Source organism: Mizuhopecten yessoensis, unplaced genomic scaffold (genome assembly GCF_002113885.1).
Source record: "Mizuhopecten yessoensis strain PY_sf001 unplaced genomic scaffold, ASM211388v2 scaffold9615, whole genome shotgun sequence".
Classification (NCBI taxonomy): Eukaryota; Metazoa; Mollusca; class Bivalvia; order Pectinida; family Pectinidae; genus Mizuhopecten; species Mizuhopecten yessoensis.
Window position 1 is genome coordinate 146762 of NW_018408136.1, and position 13549 is coordinate 160310.

The 13549-nt window shown below is 37.8% G+C and overlaps 1 protein-coding gene across 8 annotated transcripts; it reads left to right on the forward strand.

Annotated features, from left to right (window-relative positions):
- Positions 1 to 1089: 1089 nt before the first annotated feature.
- On the forward strand, positions 1090 to 11756 carry LOC110458447 (choline dehydrogenase, mitochondrial-like). 8 transcript variants are annotated; one of them, XM_021510139.1, is made up of 6 exons: positions 1651 to 1918; positions 2055 to 2114; positions 3149 to 3318; positions 4564 to 4765; positions 5817 to 6641; positions 7251 to 11756. In XM_021510139.1, exons 3-6 carry the CDS (start codon positions 3195 to 3197, stop codon positions 9706 to 9708), a joined length of 3609 nt encoding a protein of 1202 aa, XP_021365814.1. In that variant the 5' UTR covers positions 1651 to 1918; positions 2055 to 2114; positions 3149 to 3194; the 3' UTR covers positions 9709 to 11756. The 8 variants fall into 8 exon arrangements, with proteins under 8 accessions (XP_021365811.1, XP_021365815.1, XP_021365817.1 ...); XM_021510141.1 differs by having other exon boundaries at positions 1651 to 1874; XM_021510136.1 differs by lacking the exons at positions 1651 to 1918; positions 2055 to 2114 and adding an exon at positions 1090 to 1357.
- Positions 11757 to 13549: the final 1793 nt, after the last annotated feature.

Below are 13549 nucleotides of genomic sequence, written 5' to 3' on the forward strand. Positions count from 1 at the left end.
TCGTCCCAGACCCGGTGATGCATTAATGCATCATTCGGCCTAGGGCTGGTGATGCATTAATGCATCATCAGGGCTTAAAGGGTTATTTTAATTTATAGAGCTGGCACGGTTTCTCAAATGGCAATAACGTTTTCTTTTATTCATATGTTTGTTTTAATGAATTGCGAGTAGTCTATTCCTTATATAGATAATTTATATCTAGGTCATTCCACATTTTTCGTAGTTGATGGGGGAAAAAGAATTGCGCAGTTTCAAGCCGAAAGTTGGCTCGTTGTCTTAGATGTTGGGAAATTCTCAGGTTATAAAGCCTAATTGCACTAAGTTCGGGAAAAATCGATCAATCAACTCCAACAACCTAGCCCTAGGTGGAGTATAAAATGGTCTGGGGTGGATGTTGCGGTATCTGTGCTGTAGCATTCAAGTGAAGTGGCACTATAAAAGATGCCGTTGGAAGCACGGTCCCACTACAAACAGACCGCAAATAACAAATATCCAGCACACACGCATGCATACACACATAGGGAGATATTAGCCAGGTGGCATATGACTAGTATAGTCAGTGCCTGATAAGGCAGCTCCTACGAATTCCTCAAAATTGTATTGATTAATGTATATATGCTAATATTGTATTAATTATATATCTATGTACTGTAAAGCTAGATAGGGTGCTATATCAAATGCTGTATATTTATGTATTTTTTAAAATTTATTTATCAATATTAAAAAGAGATATTAATATTCATCAAGAATCGTGAATATTAATTGTATAGGCCTATGGATTTTCAAAAAAGATCGAGTTAATTCAAGCTGTAATTTGCTCTCTGCTTGACTTAAATATAGTTCAGCTAAATATTACAAAAGTCTTTTATGATCAAGAGTCTCATGTTTTTTCCCAAAAAAGAGCGAGTTCATGCTGCAATTTACTCTCTGCTTGACTTAGATATAGTTCAGCTAATTATTACAATACATAAGACTCTTGATCATAAAAGAGTTCCAGGGATACAAGCATTTTTGAATATTCATGACCTAGACCACGGACTTAGATCGTGCCTAGACTAAAGTTGATGAATATATTCAATACTGATCACGGCTGACCATGACCTTTAACGTGTTGGGGTGAGGCCATCGTCGAGATATCACGAGGCCGGGTAGATATCAACATGTTATAGCTTCAGTTTGTGATACGTGTCATTATCTGAGCGAGTCGCGACAGATATAAATATTGTGACTCGCTGGTGACACATGATTTTACCGGGACCGGTGCGTCGGATTCGAGTCGGGTAAAACAAAACATGTCTTCTTGTCAGTGATTTCATTAGTCCAGAGTCAGCTTTAGTTACAACGCCGTAAAAGGCAGGTAGGCATTGTAGATAGTTCTGTACTGTAACGAAATCAGTCCGCTTGTGTTATTGTTTAAATGAAAGGACATAAAAACTCATCGTGTGCGTTGTAGAATGACGCATGAATACGGAGGTTGATCATAGGAGCCTGAAGTTTTGTCAATAATGAATAATAATAGTAATACCAAAAAAATACCCCTAATATGCTTAAAAAAAATATAAGCATATTAGGGGTATTTTTTTACTATTATTATTCATTATTAACAGAACTTCAGGCTCCTATGGGTTGATCGAGTGGTGAACTTTGACCTCAGGTCGGGTGACAACAATTAGGCTAAGTATTGTTACGTGTTTGCCGAGAGGGGGGTTGCTGGGGCGTAACCGCTTGCTAACGCATACCTTAGGCCTATATATAACACGTGCATCTATATATAGCTACATAATCGTTACACAGAGCAGCTGTGGTATCACTCGTGATAACACCTTCCTACACGAGTGTTCGAGACTTTACCCTGGCTCCACGAAGGATCTACGGTTTGTTGTAGTTGGACCACTCGAGCTTCACTTTATAAATCTTGGTATTATTTATTGTAAAACATCTTTCACCCATCAGCTGTGAGCTTTTTCTATAATTTATAGCTTCCTTGTAGAGACATCTCTGCTTGTACATTTGTTTATACTAATATGGTTCCATATATTCTGTTTGTGTATCAGTACAACGTTGCAGCCAATATTTTCATGGGAAGTACGTTATCATGGATGGGATTTTCTATTGTGAGTTGGATTTTCTGTGTACATTTGCTGAAATTTCATTGATAGGGGCCACAGTAGATCCAAGATCTAACAGTATGATCTTGATACGTTTCGCATTCAGTCAATATATACATCAGGAAATAGATTCAATCACAACAGGCGAAGGAGCAAGTAGTTGCGGTGGGCTTCTTCTGGACTAATCAATCAGGTCCAGTACACTCTGCCGATTGAGCTATATAGCTGTAAAGACCTATAATAGCTCTATTGACCTATGTGAAATAGGTCTTTTGAGCTATTTGAAAGTGATTTTCTTTTTTAAGGAAAACGAAACAAAGTCGCTTTTAAAATGCGATTGTATCATTAAGTTGATAACAAAAGACATTAAATATGGGTATTCTTTTTAAAAAATAATGATGTAAAAAAATCGGAAATTTTACATTTATGAAAAATGAAAATAAATATCTAAATGTATGCTTTTTGTAGTCAACATTACCATAAACCTTATTGTTTTATGCGACTTTGCTTTAATTTAATGAAATTTGAAATCTGAGAAAATATAGCTCAATACAGCTATAATTTATAGGTGTATATAGCTATATAGGTCTTTATAGCTATATAGCTCAATCGGCAGAGTGTACTGGACCTGACAATATATATAAATACAGTCAGGATAAATATATAGCCTATATGCGTCTCCCATAATAAATGAAGTGTCCCCTCGACTAATTGTCCTGACTTTTCGGCACTACATTCCAAGTAATCCAAAATAATAGTTTTAAACTCTTTATAACATCTTTAGATTGTTACAGAGGAGACTAAATGCCCACAGTATGGCAGACACTTCTCTCGATTGGGATAATAGTTAGACTGGCAGGCTTAAACGGATCAAGGTGATCAGCCCTTCATGTTTACTTTTTCTGGAACATGTACTCCGTTTTTTGCAACATTCTGTTTTGTTAACTTTCCTCATTAATACTAATTATCAAACAATAATGCCTTGTAGATAATAAATTCAAGAGTGTGAAATTAATGTGTTATGTTTTGTTTCATTACAGATAAACAGCATTGATAGAAAGTCAAGTTGGCCCACTCACCGTTAACATGGCCGCTGTGGGGAAGACCTGTACAGGCTTGCTTCGTGGCAGTCGTCTTCACAGACTCCTCACCACACCAAATGCTGCTCGGAATGTGTCTCCATACCCTCACAAACTACAGAATGTATTAGGTGTGTATAGTGTCAGAACTGTTGCTATAATATACCCTACTGTTCAAGGTTTGTAAGTATGATACTTACCCTGTTGTGTGTGTACATTTCAGTTCCAAAATAAATGGAGATAAAAGTTCCGTATGAAATAAAGAAACTCTTGGTATTCTTCACATTGATGAATCGTCCTTTAGTTTATTTAAGAAACAATCGATGTATGTGTGTGTATTATGATGGATATAAAAAAAGGGTGATGGAGAAAATGTGGAAAAATATTTAACAAAGGCCACTTGTGTCCTGAGTTGATTATTTTTCCAGCATTTTCGAATCCCAAGTTATATATTCCACCATAATATACAAACGTATGTTGATTCTGCCAATTAAAATGTAACAAAAGTCTTTTTTCGTATGCACCTCAGTGTCAACAGGCCTATGATAAGCATGGTGACCTGGATGATCTTATTGATTAAATAAAGCTGTATTTTTATGTGTGCTTACATTTGTCACCTGATGCCTATATGTGTTAATTTCACAATAATAAGCTACACATTTTGTTATTTCTGACCGTTTTGGCAGTTGTCCTATTTTGTCTATCTTTTAAACCTGGATATGTTTAGGAAGGATTTCAGCAGTCGTCTGTTGGTCAATTGACAATAACTTGATGCTTTATGCCAGATGTTCATTTCAATCAGCCAAATTGACAATTCTATCAGCATTGCTCGTCAACACTTGAAATAGATTTACAAACACTATTTCAAGTCACCTTTGTGGTTAGTTCAGTGGAAGGTTCTCACCATGACCTTGGCAGGATTTAAGTAGATCTAGATTTTTGGGAGGTTTTTAGAAGAGCATTAATCTGTCAACAAACACAAAGAAATCTGAAAATTTCCAGATATTTGTTAGAAACGGTATTTAGAAATTTTGTGTTAATAAATCGTGAAGTTAATAAATACAACCAATATGAACAACTGGGCCATGAAAGCAGTGAATTGTCAAAATAATGACAAAACAGAAACTCTAATTGTGAATTGGTAATCATGTATCATTGAAAATTATACAGGTATACTTTACATCTTACTTACTGCTTTCATAGGAAAAAAATGTGTTTTGGTAGACTTACAAAACTTCAGCATGTTCAATAAGATGTCTTGTAATATAGAACTCTTAACTAAATAAGAAAATAGTGAACTTCTGCTCTAGACATTCTGTGTGTCCTCCTAGGAGGCGCACACTTCCCCTGTCTGTCATACTGTATCTATCTTACAGGCGTTCGTGGCACTCGTGCCACCTACAGCTCCGTATCGGATCGTAATGCCACCCAGTCCGAAGTCAGGACCATCAACAGTGTCAAACCAACCAAGGCCTCTGATGCCAGCAAGAAGGCATCACTAGTCATTTTTGACAAAGATGGCACCTTGATTTGCTTCCAAGCAATGTGGTCCCCTTGGGCCAGGAAAATAGGATCTAAGTAAATACGCAATAAACTCGAACACTGATCACTTTCATTTCAGCATTGGCAAGGTTGCTGTGGTTTGATTGAATCCTTGTATTTATTGTGCATGTTTGAAAAATATAATTTAAAAAAAAAATAACTTTGTAAGAAGGTGACATAAGTGTGTTGTCATTTTTAGCTCGCCTGTTCGAAGAACAGAGAGCTATAGCGATACCCACGGCGTGAGTGTGAAAATGTTAAAGTTTTACCTGCAAGTTATTTAGAAGCTTGTCATTCATTAAATATGTGTACTAGGATGCTGATATTTTGCATAGAGCTTCATGTGGGGTAAAATATTGATGAAGTGAATTTAAAATTAAAAAGATAATTTAAAATTTCAGCAAGACATCACTATAAAGTCACCATAAGTCTACCTACCTGTCACAAGCAGACACCGTCTCAATAGACTTCTAAATGAGTTAAAAGGACGCTAAACCCCAATAAACAAAACAAAAATTAAAGACGATAAATTTTTAAACAGGCGAGCGAGCATTGTGTGGCTTTGACGCCATCTCTGGTGTAGTTTATAATATAACTTAGCACAGTGAATTATGATGGTTTAACATGATATAACAGTGATGGATTTTGTTATTGAGAAACATTGTTTGTGTTAAAGATGTGCCTTTAACTAATATTTGATGTTTTAATTGATACTAGAGTGACTACTAAACTTCTTGGTAAACAAGGTTTTCTACTCACAAAAGGTCGACGGCTTAATTATAGCTGTAACTATTCAAAGTGGATCGTTCATTGATAAGAAAAGAAGAAACAAATTTTGACAAGTATAGCAAATTGCAGGTTTTAATTGTTATTGTATTGTAATGATCTTAAAACTTTATATCAGTTCCGTTGTATATATCGCAGAGATCTTCAGACATTGTGCTTGTACATAAAAAATCTGTACATAATGTATACACTGGTCGTAATGTAATTTTTATAATGTAAAGTTCTGTATAATACACTTTATTGATAAATTCTGAGGTTTTTGCTTCAAGGAAATATTAACTTTACCAATTTATTGTTTCAGATTGGAGGAGGCCACCGGACTAGACATCCAGGAGAAGGTGTTTAAGACGATAGGGTTCTGTGACTCCTCTGATCGAGTTGTCCCTGGCTTGCTAGCGGAAGCTACCACCGAGATGTGCCAGGATGCTGTAGTTGAGCTCCTAAAACAGGAGGGTGTGGAGGAAGTCAAAGGCCGGGCCATTGTACACAACATCTGGGAGGATGGACACGGTGTTTACAAAACGAAAACTCTAGCTGACCTCAGCACCTTGTTTAAGATATTAAAAAACAACAATATTAAGATTGCAGTTTGTACCTCTGACCAAAGAAAAGGAACTGAGCACCTGCTAGAAGAATTGGGGGTTGTCGACCTCGTTGATCACATCGTTTGTGGAGACGACCCTAACAGTGTTCCAAAACCTGCCGCAGATAATGCCCATTTGATTTGCAACAAGCTTGGTGTGAAACCTGAAGACACAGTTATGGTCGGAGACACCAAGGCTGATGTAGGTATGGGAAAGGCTGCCAAGTTGGGATGGAACATCGGAGTACTCAGTGGTGTAGGTCAGACAAATGACTTGTACCCGGCAGCCAGCCATGTGATTGAGAGTGTTCAGGATTTACTGCCCCTTATCCTACCAGAGGACCAGTGGAGGGAATGTTACGCCTACTCCAACGATCAGAGGATACTAATAGAACCCTACTCTCTCGAGTCTTCCTCTTCAGATGAGTTTGCTAGTGTTGAGAATCATGTGTCAAAGGTTGCACTGGTCATCCTAGATCTCCACGGAACCATCCTCTGTACCCACAGCAAGTACTCAGGCTGGCTGGACCAGATCTGCTCAAGGTCAGTATAACATAACGGGGATGGGAATTCTTGTCTTCCTTCTCAAAACAGATTTTCAAGTCGCCATTACAAGCAGACAAAATTGTTGTCCTCCCAGTAGTCCCGTTCTGGTATAGTTTTGTCCCCCTTCACCCCAGTAGTCCCGTACTGGTATAGTTTTGTCCCCCTTCACCCCAGTAGTCCCGTTCTGGTATAGTTTTGTCCCCCTTCATCCCAGTAATCCGGTACTGGTATAGTTTTGTCCCCCTTCACCCCAGTAGTCCCGTACTGGTATAGTTTTGCCCTCATTCTGTATTCAGTCCCAAAGAACCAAGTGTTTACCTGTTGTGTGTAATAAAAACAGGGAAAAAGTGCAACAATATCAAATCATTTTTGATAAATAAGAACTGTGAAGAATGTCAGATAACTTTCTCTTTAAATATAAATAAAGAGTAAACATGTCATAAACCACGGTTGCATTTTGGTTTTGATTGACACATACTGAGATAAACATCAATAATTTTCCCTAGTTGATATTAGGGCCTTTTCCCAATTCATCGAGAGAAAAACCTCTGGTATACCTGTCGTGTATCAAAGAAATGTTAACTGATTTTGTCAATATTTTCACAGGTTAGAACAAGCCACTGGCCTGCATGATCTGACGACAGAAATTCACCAGAGACTGGGTATATGTGAAAGGACAGGCAAAATAATGGATGGTTTATTGAATGAACACGGCACTACAAATATGGAGGTGAGGTCGTCACTGGTGGAGATGATCCATAAACACCTTACCTACGAGGAAACCCTGATGGTTGTAAACAAAGTCTGGCAGGAGTGCGAGTCCTTACTTCTTGAAGAGCCAAAATCACTTCACAAGGATGTCAAAAACTTCTTCAAAACACTGAAGAGAAAAGGAATCAAAATAGCCATATGTACTGGTGATCAACGAGAGCTTGCTCTGTCGGATTTGAAAAATCTGGGCGTGTTAAAGTATATTGATATGATGGTCTGTGGAGATGATCCACACTCCATCTGTAAGTCTCCTGACCAAAGCACAAGGCTTATTTGTGACGAGCTCAATGTCATCCCAGAGAAAACTGTCATCGTTGGGGATTCTACCAAAGATTTTCAATTTGAAAAATCAGCCAAGGTTCATAAGATTGGTGTATTATCTGGTGTTGGGTCTGCAGATGACCTGAAGTGGGTCACAGACCTAGTGGTGCCCTCCGTAGATCATGTAATCGACCATATAATGGAAGAGCCTCCAGCCAGTCCCGGTAAACAGATGGTACCTCCCGACGTGATTCCTGTGATTAGGAAGCCAGGAGGAATCGGTGCCCAGTGTAGGCTGTTTGGCACCAGGACACAGCTGAGACAACCTTTCACTTTCACAGTAAAAGGTGCACAGGTGAGAAATTTCGCCACAGTATCGGAGGACAGAGCCACCTGCGACTACGTTATTGTTGGTGCAGGGTCAGCCGGCTGTACCTTAACTAATCGATTGTCTGCCGATCCAAACAACAAGGTGTGTGTTCTAGAGGCTGGCCCAAAGGACTACAGCTGGAAGATCCACATGCCTGCTGCCCTCATGTATAACCTTTGTGATGACAAATACAACTGGTACTACCACACCGAACCAGAGCCACACATGAATAACCGAGTCATGTATTGGCCACGAGGCCGTGTCTGGGGAGGATCGTCCTCACTCAATGCCATGGTCTACATCCGTGGCAATGCTGGTGATTACGATGGATGGGAGAAGGCAGGAGCAAAAGGTTGGTCATATGCTGATTGTTTACCCTACTTTCAAAAAGCTCAGACCCATAATCTTGGAGGAAATGAGTACAGAGGAGGCGAGGGTCCTCTTCATGTGTCACGAGGAAAGGCCGACAACCCACTGCATCATGCCTTTATAGAAGCAGGTCAGCAGGCCGGCTTCCTCTTCACAGATGACATGAACGGCTACCAGCAGGAGGGAGTAGGTCTGATGGATATGACCATTCACAAGGGTCGGCGCTGGAGTGCTGCAGTGGCTTATCTCAGGCCAGCACTAAAGCGTGACAACGTGAAAGTGGAGTCAAATGCACTGTCCACAAGGATTTTGTTTGAGAACAAGCGAGCGGTTGGTGTAGAGTATGAACAGAAGGGAGTAAAAAAGGTTATAAGAGCGGAGAAGGAGGTGATTTTGAGTGGAGGGTCCATAAACTCCCCTCAACTCCTCATGCTGTCGGGCATAGGTAATGCAGATGAACTGAAAGCACTGAATATCCCAGTGGTTCAACACCTGCCTGGTGTTGGGGAGAACCTCCAGGACCACCTCGAGGTGTATGTACAGGAGGCCTGCAAACTTCCCATCACTCTCTACTCGGCTCAGTGGAAGTTCCCTCACAATATGATACGTATAGGGCTGCAGTGGTTCCTCACTCAGAAAGGTGATGGGGCTACCACTCACTTAGAAAGTGGTGGGTTCGTCTCGAGTGAAGAAGGCCTAGAGTATCCGGACATTCAGTTCCATTTCCTGCCGTCTACTGTCTACGATCATGGACGCGTTAACGGCAATGAACATGCCTACCAACTCCATGTGGGACCAATGCGTGCTACAAGTAGAGGCTATATCAAACTGAAAACCAGCAATCCCAGAGACCATCCAAAGATCGTAGCCAACTACCTGTCGACAGAATATGATAGAAGGACAATGAGGGACAGTATCAAAGTTGCAAGGAAAGTGTTCAGACAGAAGGCTTTTGATCCTTTCCGTGCAGGACGGGAGATAAGTCCTGGACCTGAGTATCAAACAGATGCTGAACTTGATGCCTTCAGCCGTGCCCACGGAGACAGCTCATATCATCCATCGTGTACATGTAAAATAGGAGCAGAGACTGACCCGATGGCTGTGGTGGACTCGCAAACCAGTGTTTTTGGGGTGGATAACCTGCGCGTTGTTGATGCCTCTATCATGCCTAATGTTATTACCGGAAACCTTAACGGACCTACCATAATGTTGGCCGAGAAAGCTGCCGACATCATCCTGGGAAAAACGCCACTGCCTCGGTCCACAGCTCCTGTGTACAAGAACAAAGTATAGTCTGTGGAAGGATGTTTCCTGTATAGACAAGATTCCAAAGTTCAAATCAGCATAATCCATTGAAGGGTTTTATATAGATACAGCAATTTCTGTAATTTTGTACGAGTACATTAATGATATCTACATTCTTATGTGGTTGTTAGTAAACAACTTACTTCAGCTTTGCAGCAGTTGAAGAACAAAATGTGAAAATGAAATTTGCTTTAAATTTTTATCGAAATTCCAGGACTTATTAATTTGAAATGTGCAAGTGAAGTGACAGTGTTGCATTTTTTGTTGTGAGTCCTGTGTAGAAAATCCCTGTAGTGTTTTTTGGGTGTTCAGTTTTTAATGGATCTAGGCATATTGTAGCTAATTTTTCTTTTTTACTTTTATACCAATGTCCTTTAATGCTGTTTTCAAACATCTGATAAAAGATTTTTGTTTTGCAATGGTTGTCCCATAAAATCCATTTTATTGGCTGTAAGTTATTTTGTTGATCAGGACACATTGGTAACTATTGAAACAAAGTTAATAGGATGATGATCAAATTGTTTTTTTCTTATGTTTCAAAATAAGTTGTTAAAACTTTTTTGAGGTGTCAATGTTTCCAGATGATGTTAGTGCTAATTAAAATTTTACAATCCAATATATTAAGTACTGTAAGTACAGCCTACGCTGAACGGAGACCTATACACTGCTAGCAGTATTTCATATGTACCATAGACAAGTATGTGCTAAAACGACTAAAATAGGGTCATTTCAATACCCTATCCAATATCAGCCCACAGTAGGATATATGGAAATGACCATATGATAACCTTTGATTATGTATAAGTATAATATACCGGGTATCTTTTTAGGTGTTCATGAATGATCGATATTAAGACAAAAAGAGTTCATATATGGTTGATATTCAAAAGAATTAGATATTTAATGGATACAGGGTATCGTAACATAATAATCTGTATAAATCACACGGGTAAATTATCAAATAGTGAACAAAGTTTATAACAAAGATATAGGGATCCATGTGATGTGTTCATAACCACCAATCAGCTTTACAGTATACCATATATAGACGTCCTTGGACAATCAGCATTAAACATTGTATACATATATATACTTAATTCTGTCAGTATTGTGAACAAAGTTTATAACAAAGATATAGGGATCCATGTGATGTGTTCATAACCACCAATCAGCTTTACAGTATACCATATATAGACGTCCTTGGACAATCAGCATTAAACATTGTATACATATATATACTTAATTCTGTCAGTATTGTGAACAAAGTTTATAACAAAGATATAGGGATCCATGTGATGTGTTCATAACCACCAATCAGCTTTACAGTATACCATATATAGACGTCCTTGGACAATCAGCATTAAACATTGTATACATATATATACTTAATTCTGTCAGTATTGCCTATAACCAGAACAAAGACAAATATCAATTTTACTTTTTTCCCCCATTTTTGTTTGATAAATCATTTATCAAAGTTAGCATTTTGGTGCTTCTTGTCTTGTGTTAGATTGCAATTATACTTTTGTTGTTGTTGTTGAAGTTAAAAAATTTGAATTATATAATTGAAATATTAAAGTACAGATGGTGCAAGTACTGAAGTCCCAGTGTTTATGAATCTTGTTTTATGGTTGATACAGAATTTAATTCCCCAAGTTTCATGGAATTGATTTATTTTATTTAGGTTGATAAAAAGAAGTTGACAGAATGTTCCTGAGTTGAGGTGACTGGTTTTACAGTCTTGCTACAGGACGATATGGCCAGGTCATATGTAAAGGGAGACAACCAAGTCTGTGTAAACTTCTTGGTCAGCTGGTCACAACAGATGTATCAACAGTGTGCAAGAAAATGATACTTGTGTCAATTCATTGAATAGTTGTTGATAATATTTTGGAGTAATTACAACCTTGACCATCAAAACACATTCCATTATTACCAAGAAATGATTCAGACCATGTATATTATTATACAACTAAAACATAACATTCACAGGATGATGATGTGAGAGAAAACTAATAAACTACATTGTTGGAAAACCAATCTCGTGATTTTATTTGTACATATTGGTGCTATTTATATGCAGTTGATATAAATGGTATCCTTCAGCTTGTCCAGGCTATAGTTTCACCAATACATGTGCTTATGAAACAGACGCCCACTGAGCATTTGATCCTCGGGATACAAATACACTGTACATAAGTCATTTGCAATACCCAGCCCATCTTCTCCATCCCACATCTGTGAAGTTTCACACTTCAGAGGTTAGAGCATTTGACACCTAGCATTGACCTTGGCTATAGGGTACAAACCTACAGTAAAACCTCAATACAATAATATAGCCACTTTGTTTTTCTACTCTCGTACCTAAAGATATGATACAAGGTCCCCTTTCCTTTGCTGCTGTACAATTCGTTTATGTCTCCCTCAATATGATAAGAAACTGTATCTAGTGACAAAATTTTGGTGGGAAAATACTCAAAATATGGCAATAATGAGGGTTTATGGTGCCATGATCCATCTACATGTACCATTTCATAGTGATCAGCACTTAAGGTAATAGGATTGTGTCGCCATTTCTCAGTAGAATTTCTTCTAATTTTGTAGTTATATTGCTTTGAAGTAAAGAAAATTTTCTGCCACAAAAAAATAAAGGTTGTCAGGATTTTAAATGGAAATTTATGTAAAAAGGAGTGAATTTTGTAAAAAAAAAATGAAACACAATTTTTTGCAATATAATGTCAATAAACATGATACTGACATAGATTAGTATTGCATTAATATATATCAATTTCATAAATACTGAAATTGTGTAACATGAATTATCTATAAATGATTAAAAATTGACATTTTATAATAAAACCATATACACATAGTAATTGCATGAAAGAGTTACCGTTCTTGAAAAACTTCACAGTAGTGAAATAGGTAGCCGGTTTCCTGAAGTACAGAAAAATGGACACATGTGACTCATTGATTAAAAAACAACTGAATTAATGCCTAGATTGCTTTGAAATACTTTATATTGAAAGAACATACTGTTCAGTCAATAATAAGCATACAATATTCATCAGTTTAATATTAAACATTAGAATATGTGGAGATTGTGATACTCTGTCTCCCTATATTGGGTTTTCAACTAGGCATGTACTTCCTATTTCCTTTTAGCAATACACTCCTATGACCTTAACAAACCCTACAGAGGTCTTGCATTTAGTTCCTGGCACTGATCTTCACCTTTGGTTACACAATACCTTGGTAATATCAACGTCTGTAAATTTTCAGTAAAAATAAACCTTTCAGTAATAAAGCTACATGAAGGTCATTCAAAAGATTTTACGTAAATTTACCAAGAAAGCTTTTGTGATTCTTGAGCAAAAAAAAGGAGTTTAGATTTTTTGGCGCTGATCAGGATGCTTGTGAATTTATAAGAAGCACTAAACTGGAATAGTATCAAACGTGGGGAAACTGAGCGATCTCAAAGTTATATAATAACCCCCCTCCCCCCACCCAATCTCGATATTCAAATATGTTTGCAGGTGGCATAATAATCAAATTACAAATCCCTTCCTTTATTCACGTCTACATACGATGTACTCTCACTGTGCTAAGTAACAAAACAAATCTAACAAACTGTCAGGAAGAGTTGCAATTACAAGGTTTCTGAAACAGAAATTTAAACTTTCAAGATTCATAACCCTAGGAAAAATCGTCGAATTTCAAATTCCTCTCTTCATGCCTATCTATATGTAATGTGCTTTCACTGTCGTGTTACAAAAACATCTAACAAACAGTTGAGGATGATTTGTGCTTATAAGGTTTGAGAACCGGA